Genomic DNA, 23024 nt, shown 5'->3' with positions numbered 1-23024 from the left:
AATCCTCCATGAAGGAAAGAACGGTGTAATAGATACAATATATACAATCAAACCTAACAAAAAGTATGACAAAAGATTTAGAAGATTGAAAAAGTAACTTGCACTTACTGAATTTAAAAAGACAAATTTGATTCAAACCAAGGTAAATTTAGATATATATGATTAGCATTAGAGAAAAACATTGTCTGATATTTTGTTTTAGGAATGATTTTTATGGTAAATAAAATAAATACAAAATTCCTAGAATGCCTTGTGTTGTTATCAATACTGTTTCCTATATCAGTGTTGGTAGACATAGTGATATGTGAAAATGATTTACTAATTTCTTTTACTGCTTAAAACGAGGGTTGATATATATTTATTTTGAAAGCTTAAACACCTGCGTTTCCTGTTTTTTCTCGCTTATTTTGTCTACTATGACGTGACGGCAGAAAAAAACAGATTTTCCAAGGACTGTGGTAATTTGATGACGCAAATGCAGACAAAATCTATGAACAGCAAGAAACGCCAACACTAACGTTTACTGACCAGCTGAGGGAGCCACAGGCAAAGGCACCAGTAATGCCCTTTCAAGTTTCTTTATGTCTTTAAATGAATAATTAAACGTTTTTTTGTTTTTGTTTTTTACCGTAGTTCATATTTAAACTTCTAACACAATAAAAATAAGAATAATTAGAAAATGTAGCAATTTTTTTTACAGTGGAATCAGGGCAGAACCACAAACAAACAGCAGTTTAGCTCCAGAAAATCAAACTTTTAAGCCCAACAATATATGAAAAAACTACTTAACTTTGCTGTTGATGAGATAGATTCCTCAATGTGGGATGAAATATGCGATGAATCATTGACCATTTACTTCTGTTATTCTGTTCTAAACTTTGACTGAACATTAAATTATTATGGCTGCACTGCTGCTCTGAGGTTGGGTCACAAGGGCAATAATCTCAGTAGAGACACTTATACTTCCCTCTTCACTCAGCTCTGGTTTATTCCTGAGGTGCTCACAAGCCAGCTGGGTCATGGTACCTCACTAGAAGAGTGGCCAGAGGGCATTATAACCAGATTTCCTCAACTCAACTGACACCTCTTTATGAGGAGGAGCAGAGGCTCTATTTTGGGCCCCTCCCAGAGGGGTCAGGACCACCTTCTGGATACAGCTACTGTCGGCAGCCTGACCAATGAAGGCACTCACACAGCTTCTGTGTCTGAAAAACCACTCAAGTCAATCAGCCATTAAACCTGGCTGACACTGTGAAAAAAAGCCCAGTGTGTCCAGATGCCTAGTGCGAGAAGTGGACACCCTTATTGGTGAACGTAGTGTTCATTATGGCCAATCAGTGATGAGCAAAGATCACTCCCTCACCCCCAACGTAAAGACAATGACCTATGGAGCCAGCAGTATGACCAGGCCTGCTTAGTGCTTTTCACTAGGGCAACATAGTACACTGTGAAAGGGTAAACCACTAAGCTCATGGGCTCCTTGAGAAAAGGGAATTTGAACAATTGAAACTTACATGTATACAATTTACTGTATGTGGTCTTTTTCCTGAACACCCATAAGTGAATGACATACACAGAAACACACACACGCAGGCACAAAAACTGTGACGACTCTGTTACTTGGCAACATCGTTTCAAGGTGAGTGGCTTCTATAAAACGGTTTTATGTAAAAGGAGAAAAAAAAAAGAGTAAGAAACTGCAGCTCTGGAGTGAAGTCAGTGCAGGTGGACGTTTTTATAAACAATGATGGAATCAGTCTTTTATCAAAGATGACACGTGTGTGTTCTCAATAGAAAACATTCAATGATTTGTTTTCAATCTTAACATAACACAAGAATAATATGTTTATAAAACACAAAATGAGACAGGTCAAGTACAAAGGCCAAACAAATGTTAATGGTAAACAACGCCCCAACAACAAACAAATAGCTAAAAGTAAAAAAACTATATACGTGGAACCTGGCTAAATGTTAGCCAATAGATTGGCCAAAAATTGCTTGATGTATAAATTAGCATAAATTTGGATAAACAAATAAATAGGCAGAAGACTATTGGGGAGTTTTCACATTTTAGAAGCCCACCTGCCAGGGTTAATCATGGAACATATATTTAAAACTCCAGACACCTCGACAGACAATCTCTGTTATTGTTCTAAAATTACAACAGCACACAGTTTAATTAATAGAAACAAATGCTCAGCCTCCACCTCTCCAGACCCGACAAACCCCAAATTGTAATTGATTCATTAAACAGGCAGAATGTGTTCCTATTAAATTGGCCCCTTTGCAGCACAAAGCTGTAATTATGGCTGTTCGTATCGTCGTATAAATAAAACTAAAGACATGTCTGTGAGCAGACGATGGAGCCGTGAGCTACAGGCAGCTGCTCATTAGTACCACCTGTGAAAATGGAGAGCAGCGATCACAGGAACATGCCATGGTGTGTGTCTGTGGATGAGTGTGTGTAGGAGTGTGTGTGAAGATGAATCTGCATGGTGAGGTGTGTGTGTGCTGTGCGCACAGTGACCAGCATGAAGCAGGGAATAAACAGTAAAGTAGCTACAAAATGTGAACAAAATCTATGGGACAAAATATTAATAATTGAAATATAACATTAATAATGAACAGAAAAAAAATCTTAATTTATCTTAAAATGTAAAATATACCTATAGTAGAAAAGAAGTTCCAGATCAGCCCAATATAATAGGTTAAAAAACTTTGTTTTTTCCCCCTAACTAACTAGCCTTTAGAAACAAACAAAACAACAACAACTTTTAACTAAATCTCTCATCACATACCTCAACACCAACCTTTAGCCAATATGGCTGACTGTGGCAGCATTTTCTTATTCCTGACTAATTTTTTAGCTTTAGCGATAGTCGTGGTTCAGTTTTTAGTGACTATCTTCTGACTATTGACTATTTTATTGTGACTATTTTATCCTTCAACTTCTTTTGTTGTTTTTAACAAATTCCATATAAATTGAGCTTATTTTATTTTTCTCACTATCTTAAATCCTACAATACACTCTTTTCTTTCACATTTCTTCAGAAATGTCAAATTTTTTTCTCTCTGTGAGTGAGTTTCTTTAGAGCAGCTGTGAATGAGTCCGGTTTTTATTTCTGGGTCGTCAATAACAAGACGAATATTTTTCCCTGGAGCCACACGCGCTGAGGGAATAGTGCTTTAAATGTTTAATGATCCATTCATTTGTGTTTTCTGTCTTTTTAAAGAAAACTTCACCCTGGTGTTGGTCCACAGGGAGCAGTCAGAAAATAAAAACGTTAGAAAAACTAGGTCTCTGGCTGAATCATCTGCAGCCATGAATCTGTCACAGAGAGAGGAGGAAACTGTGACAATAAAAACCTCAACGTTTCTTTTCATCTTCCTGTTGCTTTATCTGCCTCTGGGCTCGTGGTAAGGTTTTCACCACACCGGTTGTGTTCTACAAACTTACAGCTACTACTGACCCAGTTCTAGACTCACTTTAAGCAAGTTTTATGATTAGTATTTTATTTGTCATTTTCATAAATTATTTTTTGTTACTCCTCCTGGGCCACATTGAGATTGAATTATTATGTATTCAAAACTTACTTTAAATTTTAGTTTTTACATTTACTTTCCGGATTATAATAAATGATTGTTTTTTCATTAATATTAACTCATTGTGACTATTCATAGTTATTTTTTTGTAGGACTAATTTATATCAACTTTGGTCTTTTCTCTCTAACCTCCATCTTTTCCTGTCAAAGGTTAATATATTTTTATCTTTCTTTCAGCTGTTTTGTCATTTTTTTTCTGGCAGAATTAGTGTGAACACAGAACTAGATCAATCAGAAAACAGAAAAAAACAACAAAGGCACATTAAAGAATCTCTGTGTGTGTGTGTGTGTTTCCCCCCAAGACTCATGTTCATGTTACACACACGCTTTCTTTCTCTCTTTTTCCATCCTTCCCTTCTCTCCTCTTCTCTCTTTTCCTTCACTACCTCCACTGGAGCTGCTACTACAGCTGATGAATCAAAGAAAGTGTGTCATCATCATCATCATCATCATCATCATCATCATCATCATCATCAGCGGCAGCAGTGAGGAGGCACTCGAGAAACAGAGAATAAAACATCAGAAAGAATTCATTCAGCCTGTTCTTTTTTTCCTCCTTCCCTCTGAAGAAACAACAAACCCGATGCTCATGGTCCTGTGAGAGTTTTGGACCAGAACACTGTGGTGATCTGGGGCCATCCTTCAGGGTCAGCCCTTTTACTCCGAGCCAATAAATAAAACAAGAAAAAAAAAGCAGAACGAGAATAGAGAAAAAAACATGAATTTCAGAGACGGCTGAATGTGGAGAGACAACAACTGCTGATAAACCTGTTTCATCAGCACTGAAGTAAAAGAAGAGCTGAGATCAACAGCATCCTAATACTGTAGCAAGGATAACTAGCAGTTAGCAAAGAAGAGCTAAGACCAGTCAGAATGTAGAACAAAAACAGGGTTAAATGTTGATAAGATATATATTTGTTGATCTCTAGACATAATCACTTAATGGATTGATTTGCAGCCCTGTCGTGGTTATGTCATTTATTGTTACTGTTTTTATAAAAAAAGTATAACATAACAATTGGCTTGTCATTAATCTCATCATGAGTAACTGTTGACCATCTAAAAATGACCGATGTCCCACTGCTTCCTGGTGAAGCTAGCCTGAGGCTTCTCTCTTTGTCAACGTTAGCTCAGATCATACAGGTTTTCAAGAAGATAAAACTCTGCCAGTGTTTTATTTCTATAACCTTTGCTTGACTTTTTTTTATTGTACTGCTCCCATGAGTGTCTTTTATCAGGGACCAGACGTCTTGTTTATCAGAACTCATCCACACTCCTTACCATCCTCTTTTTTTTCTGTGTTGAGAATTAGATTTATTTTTATTAATTTATCTTTCTTTAGCTTTAACATTTCGAATTGTTTTGATAATGCCATTGATCATACTCTGCCACGATAAAATATTTCCCATTTATTTTATTAACAATAAAAAAAATGATTTATTCAATTTCTTGCTCCTCTTCATCATTGTGAATTTTATGTGTTTTTGATTATTTTTCAAACCATTTTTGCAGCTAGTTTTAAACAAATGAAATGTGCATTTTACTCACACAGGAATCCCTGAGTGAGCTGTTGGGCTAAATGATACTTACAGGTTTGTTAACACTGCTGCAGCATGTCAGTGTCATGATGCTGATAAGTCTCTTCATCCAGTCTCATTATCCAATCATTGGCCCTTTAACCTCCATTATTGGCCTTTGGTCTCATTGTCTGAATTTTAAAGAATTCAAACATTCCTTTATACATTTACTGCCTCAACATCCCACTCTGCTTTTTGACGACATCTTTTCATAATAAACTGTGCAATTTCCCTGCAAGTTAGAAACCCCGGATATACATTACAAAGACTCCAATGGGATGGAGATTAACAATCTATCCGTCTAAGCCTCAGGGGACTCGTCTACTGCAGAGGGGAAGAGAGGAGAAGAAAAAGGAAACACCGAGCTCAGCACTTTCTGCAGTCATTACACATAAATAGTGTGTGACAGAGTCAATGTGCATTTCCTTTCACCTGAGACGACGGCTGCCGGTCCTTCTCAGGCCTTACTTTACATCAGGAGGTGATTTTCCTCCTTCTCCAAAAACATCTTTGCTTACAGCCCAGCAGACTGCAATCCCTCTTAACCTGTAAAAGGAGGCGTTTAATTGTTAAAATGAGACATTTTTAAGAAGCTGGATCTAAATGAGAATTACCTTTAAGCCATGATTTTAGTATCTGGTCCATCTTAAAGCCAGGATAGAGCGGATCTGAAGGGAAATATCCATTAACAGAGAAAACCAATTCCCATGGAAAAAAACTGGACATGATAAGATCACAGCACGTAATTATTGTTAATCTACTGTTCACTTCATTCCTCAGGTTGAATGTCTATGTTGGATGTTGACATACTCACTTTCAGCTCAATGCCATTTACACAAATTGAACACATGGGGCAGTGTTAGAACACTACACAACACTACATTCAGTTCAAGCCAACAATCTTTGAAGATTCAGTGGCTCATCCAACTCTCCTACTTTCCACTGTGGCCAGATGAATAATCAATGATTTTATGGCAAAGCTGCCCCAAACACTAAGTTTGAACAACTTGTTTTGTTGCCTTGTTGCTTGAAAGTCTTGCGTCAGAATTACCTCAGTGAAACAAACCAAACACCAAGAGGAGCAGAACGCCAGCAGCTCTGGTGTCATCTGAGGCTGAAATGTTGATTATCTCTATGGAGAAGGATGTGGAAGAGTGATCAGTGTGATCAGTACTTGACTGCAGTCCTTCCCTGATAAGGTTCACTTGGTTACAGTTCTTTAACATCCAGAAGCTGTTCAAATTAATTAAATGTAATTCATTATTTATAACTGTGTCAGTCCGCATTACCAGGACTGTTCACATGAACAGTAGAGGAATGTGTTTGGAACTAGTTACTCAGTTACTCTCTACTCTAAGTTTTTTTAAGATTAAAGTAAATCTTCCCAGAAATCTAGCTGGTGAGCAAAAACACAGCCACAATACAGCAAAAACAGACTGTGTTATATTTTAAACAATCCAGGACAAACTATGGATAATAATAGTCAAGCCAAAATACTACAAATGCTGAGAAAACGGGTCGGTCAGAAGTGGTACTGCACATGACAATGTACATTTTCAACATCTAATAAAAAAACATTGAAAATGTATATACTGATTTATTATGTCTTATTTGAACATGATCATTTTTCAAAAAAGGGCAGAGGAACAAACAGAGTTACAGTACAAACCTAAGCCTACACACACACACACTGGTATTTATGGCAGCACACAATAATTTCATGTCCTATTTTTTGACTAAATATTACAATTCTTTTCTAAAATATGTTTTGTTTACACCATTTTATTGTAGGCTCACATGGCAAAGTGTAGCCTCCAAAATGAGCAGTTGGCAGATTTTATACTTTAGTTCATAAAACATTTGTTTTTTTTCCCCCAAAGTCACAAACTTAATTTGCATGCATCAGTGAAGATGCAGCAAAGTTTGAAACTTTTACTTTTTAAGATAAAAACTAAGATTTAAAATAATAAAAACCTGCAAATTTGTAACCCAGCACATGGTTGCTCTTTTTAAATAAGTAAACCTGTGAGTTTTTTTGTTTTTTTAAATGCAGTAACAAAGTTTCAGAACCCGGTGGTTTTTGTTTCTTTTTTACACCTCAGAGCCGTCTGTTCTTCACAACAATGTTTTAAAGAATGTTTCAGTAAAGACCTGAGCAAACGGAAAGTTGTCTAGCAAGCGTGACAAAGTAAAAAATGTCACTAAAGAAAACCATTCTGATCGTTTTTCATATTTCTATGGAAAAAAAAGACCGAAGACAAGACAATGTTTTTAATCCGTTCACAGCTTACATTCGTAAATTTCACATGCTGTTGTTAAACCAAGATGGAGATTTTCCACCTGAAGACATTAAGTATTCACTCTGTATGTGGTAGAGTCCAATGTTACCCAACAGCATTGTGGGTATGTTGTTTTACCTAGCTGGCTTTGCTACCTCTGTCTGCAGAGTTGAAACACTCTGTTTGTTTTGTGTTTGATTCCCCGGTGTAGTCACAAAATAAATTCAGCGTTATCATTTCAAAGGGGTCAAAGTGTTTGGATGGGAGGAAACCTCTTGGTTTTAGAATCTGGTGAAGTTGGCTTCATAAGAATCCCAGGCCCAGTTTCAAGTTCCATTAAGTTGAAAAATTGGGAATAGAAATGACCTCAATAAAAAGCTTGTGGTTTGAGGGTCCAGGTTTGTTCATACTTAAATGTCAAAAACTGAACACAGTAAAATAAAACAATCAAACCATCAAACCAGACGAGAACCACCTCTAAAACTAGGACCGCTGTCAGATTCCATTTAGAGACAGTAAAAATGACAATTTCTAAGCAGCATATATCTAAATGAAATACATTCAGGTCTCAGTCATAATGAATCAGAGCAGATCCGGGTCAAGGTTGGGCCTCATCTGGGGTTTTGTGGTCCAGAGTTGGGTAATCTACAGGTTTATCCACTTGGCCTAGATTATTGAAGTCTTCACAGACCATTCTAACATCATGTAGTCCAGGTAAATCCATGTTGACCTGCTACCTACATGTGTTTCAACCCCACATTTATCACCTTGTCATCGTCCACAAGCCACAGATCATGGATCGTGTCGTGACCTCTGGTGGAATGGCACAGGTTCTTCATAGAAAGTCACACAGGAGTATTTTTTTATAGTCCACAAAAACTTTTGTAAATGTTGACATTTGTCAGTCGGCAAGCAGCAAGACAAAAACTAAAGCCCCGCCCTCTGTAACACCCATGCACACAATCGTAAGACTCCGCCCTCTTTCAACGCTCTTTACATTCAGAAGGAAAAATATAGGTGACCATGGCTCGAAATCCCTGTCCCTGAACAACAGAACCAGTTTACATTCAGGACTATACACTGTGCTGCGTCACCTCCTCATCACTGTTGCAACTGAATGAAGGTTTGGAAATTGACAGAAAAGATGACTTTGCTAGGCATAGTACCAGGACCATTTTGTACCACCAGGAACTGTTTTCAAGGACTAGAGCAGTTTTTGTTTACAGTGACTTTGTGGGTTTGGAAAAGTTTAATGCAGTTTATGAAGTACCTGGAACAAGAAGTGCAAATAGCTCCTGACACTATACCTAATTACTGCCCTGAGTTCCTGGAGACAGTTCCAGTTCTGGCACTAATTGTTGTGAAGAAAATGCAGGAAGTTCTTGCTGTACTTAATTTAATTTCTGGGACACAAAGTACTACAACTGTCTCGTTCTTGGTAGTTGTTTAATTGCACATTTCTGGTACTGTACCTAGTTAGTGCGGTAGTATTAGTTCCTGGTTCCATGTCCACTTTGCAAACAATTCCTGGTACCGTATATAGTTTCTGGCACTAGTTTCTGTAGTTGAAAAGCCATTTTTTAAGCCCCGCCCATTTCCTTTTCAGACATTTTGCAACATCATAGTGACATTTACAACATTTTTTGGTCGTTTTTTTGTAACATTACTGACGTCAACTTTGTCTGTTTTTGTTACTTTTGTTACTTTTGTTACTTTTACAGAACATAAGTAAGTAGAGAAGAATTTTGAAAAAATAAATGTTGCCAGTAAATCACGAATCACAATCATTTTTTGTCTATACAATGTTTGTTTTTACATTGTCCTGTAATTTGTGGAATTTAAAAAAAGAAATCACATTACATTTTCTGATGAATCCCACAGCCTACATATATACAGTACACACGTATATATGTATTTATATACAAGTATTTTTACACATTTATGTACATATTTACAAAATACGCAATGAAACCAAAGCATTTGCATCAAGATAGAAGAAGAAATGAAACAAACACCAAAGACACTGAGTACAAAAATACTGGAATTTTTTGGAGTTGACAAACTTTTGCCCTAAAGGCCCTTGGCAGTTTTTTTAGAGGAAGAAATTGGAGTGCAATTATGTTGCCTGAACACTAAGAGCGCTGTTGCAACATGGACACTTAGATGTGAAAATAAATACGGCAGTTTTTTAACACGTTGGTTGTGCTTTTTTCTGTAAATTAGTTAGACTTTTTTTTTTTAATTTTCTCTGTCCAGAAAAAATTGGAACCTGAGTCGCAGACGTCCTGATCTGCATGCGATAAATATTTAATTCTGTTCTATATCGCAAGACGGACAAAAATCAGCAGAAAAGTCATTTATGCTGAAACTCAAGGCGTGAAGGGAGACATTTTTAACCACTATGGCTGAGCAGTACATGCATAAAAGGAACAGGTCTAGATTTTTTTTAAGTGTGATTGTATGAAGTACTGACACACTGAACAGAGTGTTCAAAAAAAGCCAATGTTTTTAGAAACTAGAAGTTGTCCAGTTAGCAGCTAAAAGCATGTCAAAAATAAATACGACCGATTACTGGGCGACAAATAGATAAAATGAGTAAATATGAACTGATTTACCGTAAAAAAATGTTCTGAATTCAAGTCTATCGGAAAAAATCGCACACTTTTAGTTCACAGCTTAGGACGACAGCAGGAGGTGCTGGTCCACCGCTGCCTCCTCTGGTGAGGTGGTGTCATTAAGGTAAATCTGAACAGTGACACAGAGTGAAGTCACTATAGGACACATCTGAACTTGATAAAGCCAGCTATAGATCGACAACTGCTGTGACCGCCTGTGAGCTAAAAACATTGATTTTCTTACAGAAGTGTAAACAATCATAAAGAGTCAGAAACAACAGATGGACTATTAAAGACAACCCCTAAACCTAACAGAAACTGATTCTATCCCCTTGTCATAGACTATTACAGTAGAACCATTTCTCCGTTCGTCCTCCCTGGCATCCAGGTTTAGTGCTGTTATTGTAGCATTAACAATGTTCAGTACCTCAAACAACCACACTAAAAAAAAACTCCTGCACTATTCCATTAACAGTGCATAGGTTTCCTGACCGACGTACAAACGGGTTTATAGAAATCGTCTACACATGTCGTAGAAAGTTTTGTTCATTTAGAAAATAGTTGTTGCTTTTGTTTGATGTTGCTGCTTTTTTGTTTTTATTTTTTTGCAAACATATTGTTGTTATCATTGTTAATCAGCTGCTGGTTTGTTTCTCTGTATTTACACACAAACAAGAGAATGATGGGAAACAAGTCTCACATCTGGGTTCACAGTAGAAACCTCAGAAAACAGTAAACATCACCAAGGAATTCTGGTTCTACTTTTTTCAGAATTCTGAGAGAAAACATCAGAACTGTTGATGCTAGAGAATATGAGAATGAATTTTTTTTTTAGTGTAGACAAATATAAGACAACTCTAAATAAAATCTAAAATTATTTACAATATCCAGAGTTCACTCTATCCTGAGACAAAAGTCAGAATTTTACCTCACACCTTTGACTTGACGATTTCTTCGAGTTAGAATTCTAAAGATTGATCTTCTGAGAGAACTCGGAATGTTTTTATTTCTGAGATTAATTCTACAGAGTTACTCTGAGATTACATTTTACACTAACATCAATAGAATCAATTACCTCTCAGAGATTAGCCATGAAATTATTCTTAGAATTTAGATTTTCTTTTCCATAAAAGTCTAAAAAAAGCAACAAAAAAAAAAAAAGCATAAATACACCAAATATAGATTAAGACTTTTTTGACCTAATTGTAATAATTAATATTAAAGTCAGAGTTCTCTTTAGGGTTTAGGGAGTACACTTTATTTAAATAAATTCTCACTTTTTGTGATGATTTTTCCTACTTTTCTCTCAGAACCTGAAAAAAAGCCTCAAGATCCTAAAGTTTCTGCGGTTCATCTCTGAATTCTAAAACAATCCCATGTGGTCCTGAAACGTGAAACTCTCCAGTAAAATACAGATTCTGACTTTATGCAGAAAAAAACTGGATAAGAATTTGGTCCCAAACCTCGTCTCTGTCTTTGTCTTTAGTTGCTGTTTCAGTCTGTAAACGTCCACAAAAACTCCTGCATCCTGTATAAAAAAGAAGGAAAAAAATTAAGAATCCAAACAATTAAGGAGAAAAACAGCAGAAAGAAAGCGTTCCGATCAGACGTAGTAGAGCCAGTAGACCAGGTTGAAGAGGGAGAAGACGGCCGGGAAGATGATGCGTGACCAGCGGTCGATGGCGTTTACGTCTGTCAGGTCGGGGATTTTGATTTTCAGTTGTGAAGAGCGCCTCCTCAGGCGGCTGCTGCGCTTGGCTCGGTCCAGCGAGTGGCGGCTGGCCGAACGTGGCCCCACGCCACCACTCTGCTTGCGGTACTGGATTGAGGCAGAAGCGGTGCTGTCCAGCTGTACCATGGACTGAGAGTTTCTAATGTCTGCCACACTGGTGGTGATCTCTCCACCTGCCACTTCATTATGGATCTCCAGTGTGGTGAGGAGAATGTTGCCGTGGCCGTGCGGCTCTGCCTGTACAGAAAAACACAACAGGAGAATAAAATGAAATCTCATTAGGGCTGGACGGAATGTCTAAACCACCAATTACCTCCACAGAAAACCAGCGATTTCCCTCACATTGGTTGTTTATTCTCTGCTGCCTACAGCAGTGTGTTCAAATGTGTTTTTGTGACATCAGTGTCAATCCTTTCTGAAGTCTCCCTCAGTGACATTAACTGACCACAAGAGGCAGTAGTAAACCAGCAGCTCCTGTATCCCTGTGAGATAAATGACTGATTTTCACTATGGGATTTTGGTTAAATAAGCGAACACAATTTGGCTATTTAAATACACGTGGATGGAAATCTATGGGAAAACGTACTTTTTAAAAATACCCTTTCTTCATTTTCTTAGCTCAAACTGACACAGGCTACTTTGTGTTATTGCAGTAAATGAAAATGAAGGTTTTAGCCTTAAGGTCTCAAAGCTACACTCACAAATGAGTGCATATACATTTGATTAGATTCCCCTGAAGAATAACGCCTCGTGTGAACTGTAATGTTAAAGTCAATCAAATCTCTCTGTGTAGAACCTAATCATCTTAAAAGCAAGGTTGAATTCAGGGTGTGTTGCCAAAGGATGCACCCACTGAGGCGTGGATGCAGTTGGTAGTAAGAATGCACAAGTAATTCATTGACCAATGTCTACAAAGATCATTAAAACTCTTACCTGAAACAAGTACAGCAGATAAACCAGATACAATTCAACACCAGTGCTTGATGGTGATCAACGATCATGCAAATGAAATGTGTGTGTGTGTGTGTGTGTGTGTGTGTGTGTTTGTACCCCTCTGTGAATATAGTGTATGTGTCTCTTCACACCTCTGTGATATTTCCAATAGCTATAATTCACACATTGTTCAAGCCTCCAATTATAAACATGCGATATTTCCCTATAAATAACACTGATATGATTTAACCTCATCAGTGGACGGAGGCTTATACAGACCAGCTACACCATATGCACTTAGGACCAGAGCAAAATAAGATCATCATTCAAACTCCAACAACAGGAGCTGTTGATCCACTGCTGTGTCCATTAATTAATTTAAATGTATGATCTAGTGACTTAAAGTCATTGACTCTGAATTGTGAGCAAAAACTATTTAACTTTGCATCAGCTGCTTTTGGTGTCTGAAACCAATCTATGGAAAAAAGGTCATGGAGAAAACCTTTGATTTTAGCTTAGGGTCAAACAGGAGATGCTGATCTACTGCTGCCTCCTGTGGTCATTTGGTGTCACTAGTGTGAATCTGAAATTAACTATGAAAAGCTGAGAGAGACACATTTGACCTCACAGACCAAGGCAGCGGTGGATCAAAAACTGCTGTGTGCAGTTGAGGACGGGGGTCGATTTCCAAATGAACGTCACCCTTGGAACCACAGAGGGTCCTCGGACCAGTGTTTGGGACTTAGCTACATTTAAATTTTTTTTTTTCAAATGCTGAATTCAGATGGTAACATGTTTAAATTCAACGTAGGAGGGCAGGAATAGATCATCCACTGATTGTGAGAAAAATACTTCACAAATTGTAAAAAAAGTTTTTTTTACAATTTGTGAAGTACTTTTGGTGTTGCTGCTGTATTGATGATTATTTTAAACCAGCTAAATTTAAAAAAGGATTTTACATTTGACATGTGAAACTTTACATGGTGGAATCATGGTGAAAATGTAGAACGATGACGTCCACAGTGGCATGCATTTTCTACCACGAAATACTGCAAACTTTTCTGCTGAAGCATGTTTTCAGCACAGCCAGGAAGAAAATGGAGGTGTCATGGAAATCGCTCGATTCCGTGCATGAATGGAGAAGTTGGGAATCAAATATTGATAAAGGGACAAAATAAATTCAAATAAAAACTTTCATAAAAGAGTATCCGAGTCTACGAATGGTGATGGTGGCGTGGACTCCAGAAAAGCAGAAAACTCACCGAGCGCGAGTGTCGAAGACCTTTAATCTGATTGGAGCGTTTTAGTGACGCGGTGCGACTACCTGCCTCCTGAGAAGATGAAGATGTTTCTTGCTTTAGTCTAAACGTTCTTGAAGAATTTATAGTAAGCTGAAGATTTTTGCTAATAATAAGGTAAGAATTAGCCAAAATTAGCCAAACAGAATTAGCTAAAAATGATTTAACAGGCAACTAGGTATAGCTAAAGAATGTCTAAATGTTAGCCCTAAAAAGCTGAGTGTAAAATACGGAGAGCCTTAAGATGGCTCAGGAATAGAATAAATAGGATATAAAATGCTGAAAAAGTCCTAAACAATAGCAAACATATTATTAATTGTAAGAAAGTATTAAGCAGAAGTAACTAAATATGAACTAGAATATTTCTAGAGATTAGCAAAGGAAAAACTTAGTCAAAAAAAAAAGATAACTAATTAATGACCAAAATCTTTTAAAAGACAGCAAAAAAATGGGTCAAAAACAAGAGGAAATGCATAAATTCCCATTAGATGGAACTCACCCTGGCAGCATCATACTTGGCGGCCCTCTCGTTGTTGGCCTTCTCAGCCTTCTCTGCTAGCTTCTTCTGCATCTGTGGACCACGGCCGAAGAAGATGTAGTTGACGAAGGCGTACTCCAGCAGAGCCAGGAAGACCATGACGAAGCAGCCCATCAGGTACATGTCGATGGCCTTCACGTACGGAATCTTTGGAAGAGTCTCCCGCAGGTGAGTGTTGATGGTGGTCATTGTCAGCACAGTCGTGATTCCTGCAGAACAGTACCGGTGCATTAATACCACACACTAAAAAGTCAATGATGTGTCTTCTCCTGCAGGACTGTAGTCAGAGCACCAAACAGTAACAAGAACTCGTATCAGGAACATTAGTCTGAGAACCTTGTACCAGGAAAAGATCCAGTACAAAAACAATCAATAACACCAGAAGAAATGACAGCATCAGGAATCTGTGGTAGATACAAAGACACATTTAACCAGGAAATAGTACTTAGAACAAAGTACAAGAAAATACCAGGTACTATTTTTCAAAACTTGAGAGAATACCAGAAATGTAGTACTAAAATTAATATCACAATAACAGTATGGACCACACAACAACCCCTCCCTGTGCCACGATTGGTCCCTAACCCAGAGTTTTTAATCCATGCTATTGCTTTATTAAATATTTGTTCTTTTCTCTGTTTGCTGAGGAACATGTTCATTAATATGCATATGCATGAGCATGTGCACGTGAGCTGGAAACTGATTCTCTCTCTCTCTCACACGCACACGCACACACACACAGAATGGTCACACTGTAATGTGCCCTATAAATCACACTAAGAGCCTGTTTGACCTTAGTCCTGCCGAACACACACATAGGCATCATAAGAAACACACACACACGGACATAATGACAGAAGTCTCGATGTCATCGTATCACGTGCATGTGTGTAAAACATACAATTTAAAAAGTGACATCCTGGTCCTTCACAGCTTTGTTACAAACCAGAAGTGTAGACAGACAGAGGACTTCACTGTTCCCTCCACCAGGACGTGACCCGGTGGTTCCCAGAGTGAGGAGCAGGTCTCTACGTGGAGCTACTCTCAGAGGGCAAAGCAAAGCTGATTTCTTTAATGATTTAAGTACAGCAGCCTTTAAAGAATTTCAAAAGTCAGACTTTGACAAAAGTCAGAACAAAATGTTGAAATAAAACAGCTCCGACACAAACATACTGTACATCTAAAGTCAGGATACGGAACGAACCAAAACGTCCATCTGTGTCCTCATCAAAACAGACCCCGTGTCTGACGTTTTTCCAACGGAACATGATGATAATAAATGAATATTACTCTCACAAACCCAGACACACACACACACACACACACACACAGAAACATTGACCTGTGATACTGTTCACTACATGTGTGGTTAATGAGCGATCAGCGTGTGATTAGAGGTTTGGTAATTTGCTCTCCTGGTAGAAAAATGGAAAGACAGAGAAAGGGGGAGGGGGTTGAGGGGTGAGACATATTAGCAGAGGGGGAAAGGGATCGAAAAAGACAGAAAGACTATGGAGAAAAAAGGAGAGGGGGAAAGAAAATGAGAAAAGATGAGTAGGTAGCAGGTGAAGGAGAGAGAGAGTGTGAGGAGGACTGAGGGGGAGAAAATGAAAGATGGGGAGAAGAGGTTGAGAGAGGAGGGTGAAGAAACATTGTGGGAGTGAGTGATTAGGGGAAAAAAGGTGAGAGAAGGAGAGGGACAGAGGGGACATAGTACGAGAAAAAATACAGAAAAAAACACAGAAAGAAGAAGAGAGGAAGAGTGGGTAGATAAAAAAAGAGGGAGAGAAGAGGTGAGTGACAGGCTGGAAGAGGGTGAGACAGATGTGCTTTAAAAAATGTATCTATCGCTGACATTTGAGCAGATGAGGGAAAAAGAGGAAAACCTCTGGTGAACAGAGGAATGATGATGATGGAAGTGTGTATGGGTGTGTGTGTGTGTGTGTGTGTCTGTCACAGGGTGGAGTAAGAGAGAAAGATAGAATAATGGAGGGGTGAGAGAATGAAGGACACACAGTAATGGCATAGATGAAAGAACAGGAATAAGAAAAAAAAGCCCTGAGGCTCTGACTGACTGACACACACACACACACACACACACACACACTGTGTATATAAACGGGGGTTTGACACCTTTTTGAATCTTTCGTAGTATAAAATGATGAGACCTCCATGAAGGGGGTGGGACCAGACTCCACCCACACATGGGATGAAACATTTCATACAGACCGTCTGATCTCTTCATTTTAAAATGACAAATATTACTGTTTCAGCAATTCAGCACCAAGGACAGCAACACTATCCTTCAGCACCACAAAAGACTGAAGATTTAACTGAAGCATAAAATATATTCAGAATGACGACAAAACACTTAAAAGGTGACACTTTGACTTAAGTTATGTCTGAGTTTGTTTCAAGAATGTGACACAACAACAACTTTACTGAATGTTAAAACAACAACTGTGGCCTAATGGGCCGGCTGTGGCCTCTGTGGAGTGAGCTGCGCTCACGGTGTTCCACGGCTCTTCTGTAAGTGATCACTACTCCCCACACTTTGTTGTGTGTATATGTACAACAAAGGCCTCAAGGCTCTGTAAGTTGTGGAACTGGGGGCCTCCTGCTGGTGCTTGTGAGAAGTTCAGGCTTTGTTATCCTACTTCTAAGAGCCTCCACCTTTCTTCATCTCCATGGCCTCCAAAGGTTCAAGGGTGTTGGCCTTCAGTTTGAGCGCTGTTGGGGGCCTCAAAGAGTTTCAGCCCATCCACAGTGAAACTCTTCCTCAGTCTTAGAAACATGTTTTCATTTTTTTGGACTCCTAAGGGAAAAGACTGCTGTTCCTGCTAGTCTCCAGTGTGAATACTACTTAGTGATTCTTCTTTTGCCTTCTGAGCCTTTTACCTAATCTTTGGCCATTCTCCCAAACCCCTTTACTCTGCCATAGACCTGCTGAGAATAATCCAGTAGCCTCACCTAATGAGACTGGTCCTTTCTACCAGAGCTGTAATTTTGTAAAATGATCCTCTTGTTGGAATCTTCTTCCATCAGAACCTGAATTGCAGTCGAAGTGTCTGCTGTTACAGTGCTCTGTTAGGTATTAAAGCTAATGTCTGCTCTTCACCTGCTCCTGTAACGAGGTTAGGAAGAAGGTGATGACAACAGGGAATGGATTGCAGCTACATTAGCACCTTGAGCTTCTCGTTTGTAACATCACAAACCTTCTAAAAAGCAGCAGAGGAAATGAGATTCAAGTCAATTCTTTTACTGCTGGTGTTGCACTGATTTTAGTGGCAATCATAACACTGCACTTACTGCACTCACAGTGGTTAAAGTTGATATAAACTAAATATGAAAGATACTTTAATAGGTTATGAATGCCTAAATCTGAATTTTTAAAGATTTGTGAAGACAATCTAAACCCTCCAGGAAAGGCTAAAATTCTAAAAGAATGGAAACCTTGTGTCTGCTGACTCCAGGAGTTAATTCCAGGTTAATCTTTAGAAAACCTTTATGGCACCTGTGCACACACAGGCACACTGACATCCACTCATTTTGCTTTGCTATTAAGGTAAAATGTTCCAAAGAGCCATAAGGAGCAGAGAATGGAACCCAGTTTGACTTCACCAGCTCTTATATGACACACACACACACACACGAATGCACACACACACACACACACAGAGTAATGAGTGGATATTACAGGGCTGCCTTGATGAAGAAAACCCAGAACCACAGAGGTGATTAGAACAAACACACACAAGATTAAAAACAAATCACATCCACTCCTTAACCAGGTCAGTCATGACTCAAAGCCGAGCTGGAGTCACTTCTGTTACATATTACAGCAAGTTAAATCAGCTGGAGCTCTGAACAATAAATACACAACTTGTAAACTATCCCCTCTCCCACACCGTAGAGTTTACAGGAGAAATAAGAGATTTTAGTAGGGACACAGGAGCTGCTGTTCCACTACTGCCTCCTGTGGTCAGTTTGTGGCACTGAGTCAAATCCAAGCAAAATAATGCAACTAGTGAAATCGGAAAATTACAAATTTGAACTTGAGTGCAGTGCTTCAACCGATGCTTTGTTAAGCTAATATCCTCTTTATGGACTTGTTTGACCTTAAATCATGTGATTTCCTGGACATTTGTCATTGTTTTTAGCATTTCAACATTTTTTTCCCTGCTCAACTTCCATATATACCATACATTTTTTTTTAAGTTCAACCGATTTCAGGATCAACTTATTATGTTGATAATATTATTTTAGATGTAGCTAAGGCTAATGTTTGACACATTTGTTCCTATATTTTGTCTGACTGGTCGTATCACATTTGTGAGCCATTGTACATAGCTTCAGCCTTTTCTGACTTTAACTCTTTTATGCTTTGCCTAATATTTTGCTTTAACTGCAGAGGCAGCAGCCTGAGACTGTGTGTCGTCTGGAGGAAGTGGCACTAATTACCGTGCTGTGCCGAGTCTTGTTTACTGCACACAGGGGCCTCACAGTGAGCGGGACCCTGCACCCACACAGCCTCCGCTTTAATAACAAGTCCAATCACGTTCATTAAAATCAGGGGAGTATTTATAGCTCCTTCAGGGCCATAGCAGCTACAGACATGAGGCCTGACCCAGTTACCGCAGGTCCAGGTTTCACATCCACGCTTCTTTTTCATGCTCATTTATTTCACATCCATTCCAAGGGAAAGAAAAAAAATGTTGTTTCAATTTTATTTCTGCAGTTTTGCCTTTTCTCTGTGCAGCAGGGCATACAACAAAAGCTTTAAAGAAGGACAATGAATTCTTACCTAAAGCCACTCTGGCTGCTGAAGCGTCATAGTTTATCCAGAAGGACACCCAGGAGAGGATTGTAATCAGGATGGATGGCATGTACGTCTGAAGAATGAAGTAGCCGATGTTTCTTTTCAGCTTGAAGCTGAGCGAGAGTCGAGGGTAGGCACCTGCGAACAGAGGCAGAGAACTCCGAAGTCACAGCTCAGGCAGTAAACAACAGGTTTTGTATTGATTTTTTTGCTGTAAGGAAGACCTTTTTCTACACATGATGTTTTGTTAAACTAAATCACCCAACTTGGTTGTTTGAAATCTTTTGTACAGTTTAACCTTAGTGACACAAATTGACCACAGGAGGCAGCAGAGGACAAGCAGCTTCTGTGTATATTAATACCATAGAGAAAATCTGTGAATTAAGTTTTATGTTAGTTTAAATAGAGACAAGAGCTACTTGTTCACTGCTGCCTCCTGTGGTCAGATTGTGTCACTGGTATAAACCTGAATCCTCCGTAAATCTGTGTGGTGGATCACCAACTTTTGGGAGTTGATGATCCAAATTCACAGATTTTCTTTGTGGACTTTGAAGGCGATTACTTCAGGATAAAATGGAGGACACCACCACCTGTAATGGACGTTCCACTGTTGGACAGAGACAGTGTCTCAGAAAAAACATTTGTCTTTTATTTCCTGCAAAAACTGAGCCAAGCAGCCTGTTCTTTGTCATCACTGGTGGCCCAGTGGCTCACACAGACTATTTTTGAGCTGTCATCATCACATCATCTCTCTAATGAGTCCTTCCTTCTGTCTCCTTCTACCTCCTCCTCCTCCTCACACATGGCGTCCCTCCCACTCACAGATGTTGTTTGGTGGTAGCAGTTTCTAACACCTACGCTCGGCTCCCGCTCAGCCTCCGCTTTGCTGTAACCTACACCTGCAGCTGTCACTGCAGAGATGTTTTACCACTTAAGGTTCACTAATGAAGGGCTAGAACACAACAATGGACTTCACTTCATATTTCCCTTCATTAATGTGAGACAGGTTGTTTTGTAAAGCAATACATTAAAAAAAACAGAATTCCTCTGAATGGTTCCACAGACTTTTCGATCAGTGACATTCAGTTTAAAGGCAGCAGTGAATCAACAACTGCTGAGTCTCTCTCTGCTAAAATCGTTCATTTTCATTTATGGACTTCAGAATGTGAGAATGGCTGTCGAACACCGTCTAAATGTCAACTCAGTTAGAGCTGGGATTTGTCCAAAAAACTTCAGTCATTCAGTCTTCAGAAGAAACATTAGTGTTGGCCCAAACTAAGCCCGGTAACACAAAACACAAAAGCTACAACATGTGGCTAACATTTAGACAAATGATAGTGACATTTCATAAAACTGCTGTAAATATATTCAATTGCTCTTTTCACCCAACACAAGAAATTGTCTGCGAATAACAGGATTAATGAACCACAGCACAGAACTGTAAAAGAGAGCGGTGACAATTCCACACGGTGGTATTTGTCTGAGCACACACTCATGTGCACAGACACTGAGGTTATGACAAATGACGTTAAGGGGAAAAACAATTTTTCATCTTCCTGAGAAGCAGCAGCAGACGTTTACAGGGCTGTCGGTCCTGCAGCGGAGCTGGAATTCATAACAGCAGTGATGGTTGGATGAGACGTAAAGAATGGAATGTTTCCATAGCACACTGAATATTCTGTCACATCATCATTAAAAACTGAGATGTATTTATTCTGTGTGTGAAAAGGGGAGGAAAGGAGTCAGTGGGGAGAGAATGCTGGTTGCCATGGAGATAAATCCATCCCATGCCCTCAAAGTCGCCATGGAAACTGAAATAAAAACACAAAGTGTACTCTCACAAATACTGAACTACGAGAGTTCTTCTACCTTTACTCCTCACTGGGTTATTTTGGTTTACAACTGTTTTTTTTTTGTTTTCGTTTCTGCAAAGAACAGTGTACTAAACTATGTACTATTTATGCTAACTTCTGTTACCTGTTTGCTAACTCGTAGATAATTTACTTTATCTGTATTGGTGTTTAGATTTTCTTTTCTCTTGGCTAATTCTAGGTCATGTTTGTGCCAACCTTTAGTTTGGATCTTTTGGGTCTTGGCATCCTTTTGAATAAGCTGAAGCAATTATTTGGACATTAGGTTGTTTAGTTTTTAGGCATTAAAACATTATTTCCAAATATTTTTCATTTTAAGGTTCTTGACAATTCCAAAAAACCAAACAAACAAACAAAAAAAAAACAACACTGATTTTCTCAACTATTGGCTAAACAGTATATTAGATAAACTGAATATAAATACAACATATTATTATTTTTTATTATTATTATTTTTATGAAACATTTCATATTTTTGCCAGTTACACTCCATTTCAAGCTGAATTTCAGATGAAGTCTAACCCATCTGACTGACTGAGCTCATATTTACTCTTATTAGATATAATTTAGTTGAACACTTTTTATAATAATACAAGAACTCTGCACACAAATAATTATCGATGATTCTATGATTCTTTTTCATTACAAAAAAGCAAGAAACAAAGAGGTTTCATGTCTGATGAATCCGATGAAAGAAAAAACAAACTTTTAGGCCTTTTGTGAATAAAGGATTTCAGTAAAAACTTATACAAATTAAGGCCACCACTGTCAGACTAAACTTCAAATGAAACAATGAATAAAAGATAACAGTGATGGTAAATATTTAAAGCTGCACCAACAACATACTATTTTGTATAACTGATTATCATTATTACTGTCTGTATTTTAGTGAATGTGTGCAAAAACAGCATGTGTTTGTGTGTGTGTGTGTGTGTGTGTGTGTGTGTGTGTGTGTGTGTGTGAAGAATAATTCATGGTGTGGGTTTTGAAGCAGAATAATTTATAATTCATGGCTGTTTTCTCTTTTCCTTTTAGAGAGTGTAATAATTGGCCTTGAGCCTCAGAGACTGTGGAGGGAAAAATGTTGAAGTGAAAGTTTAAATTCCAGCCCATGAAATAAATCTAACCTACTAAGGCTGAAACACTGGAATTGTAACCAACATAAACTGGTAAAAAAAACTTCAGTCAAAACTTGAGAAAGAATAAGGTTTATACCTGCAGCAGACTGAGAGCCCTAATGTCAACACTAGGTCAGATAAAACTAAAACCTGCTCAGACTGAAAACAAACAAGTAAAGTTTGGCACTGAAAAAATATAAAAACATCCATTCATTGCTATCAATGTCTAAAAAGCATGAAGTTTATTTAAATCATTCCAAAAATAATTTTAGAGTTTGCCTATGACCTGTTTGCTAAAGAAAACTAAATTAACTAAACTAAACTTAATTAATAAACCCAACTTGTTTGTTGAAGAAATGGTAAAAAGTTAGCTAAACCAAAGCTACAGTCAAACATGAATAGGAAAATTACGAATAATATAAGTCAGTTTTTAGGTTTGAGAGGAGAAAGAGAAATGGCTTTAAAATGAATGAAAAATAAATAGAGTAATGTGGTAAAGCCACAGAGAAGAAGGAAAAATGAAGGACGGGTCAGAAGAAACGAGAATAAGGGAGAAAAAGAGGCTGAATGATTAGAGCTGAAATCAGAGGAATTCTGCTCATTATCAAGCCTCACAGAGAATCTTTGATATTTCTTCACAC

General features: G+C 38.3%; 1 protein-coding gene across 3 annotated transcripts in view; it reads right to left on the bottom strand.

Annotated features, from left to right (window-relative positions):
- Positions 1-10674: 10674 nt before the first annotated feature.
- The window catches only part of LOC103389671 (gamma-aminobutyric acid receptor subunit beta-3-like), a 44239-nt gene continuing 31889 nt past the window's right edge, over positions 10675-23024 (bottom strand). For 2 of the 3 annotated variants that reach the window (XM_025061977.1, XM_008325185.3), the window contains 4 exons: positions 19380-19532; positions 14537-14784; positions 14002-14070; positions 10675-12043 (listed from right to left, as the gene is read on the bottom strand). In XM_025061977.1, coding sequence (XP_024917745.1) covers positions 11678-12043; positions 14002-14070; positions 14537-14784; positions 19380-19532 — 836 coding nt within the window. In that variant the 3' untranslated portion in view covers positions 10675-11677. The remainder of the gene's footprint in view (positions 12044-14001; positions 14071-14536; positions 14785-19379; positions 19533-23024) is intronic. The other variant, XM_025061978.1, reaches the window with a different exon arrangement.

This window comes from Cynoglossus semilaevis, chromosome 14 (assembly GCF_000523025.1).
Source record: "Cynoglossus semilaevis isolate Cse_v1.0 chromosome 14, Cse_v1.0, whole genome shotgun sequence".
NCBI classification, from domain to species: Eukaryota; Metazoa; Chordata; class Actinopteri; order Pleuronectiformes; family Cynoglossidae; genus Cynoglossus; species Cynoglossus semilaevis.
This window is presented reverse-complemented; position numbering and strand designations above follow the sequence as displayed.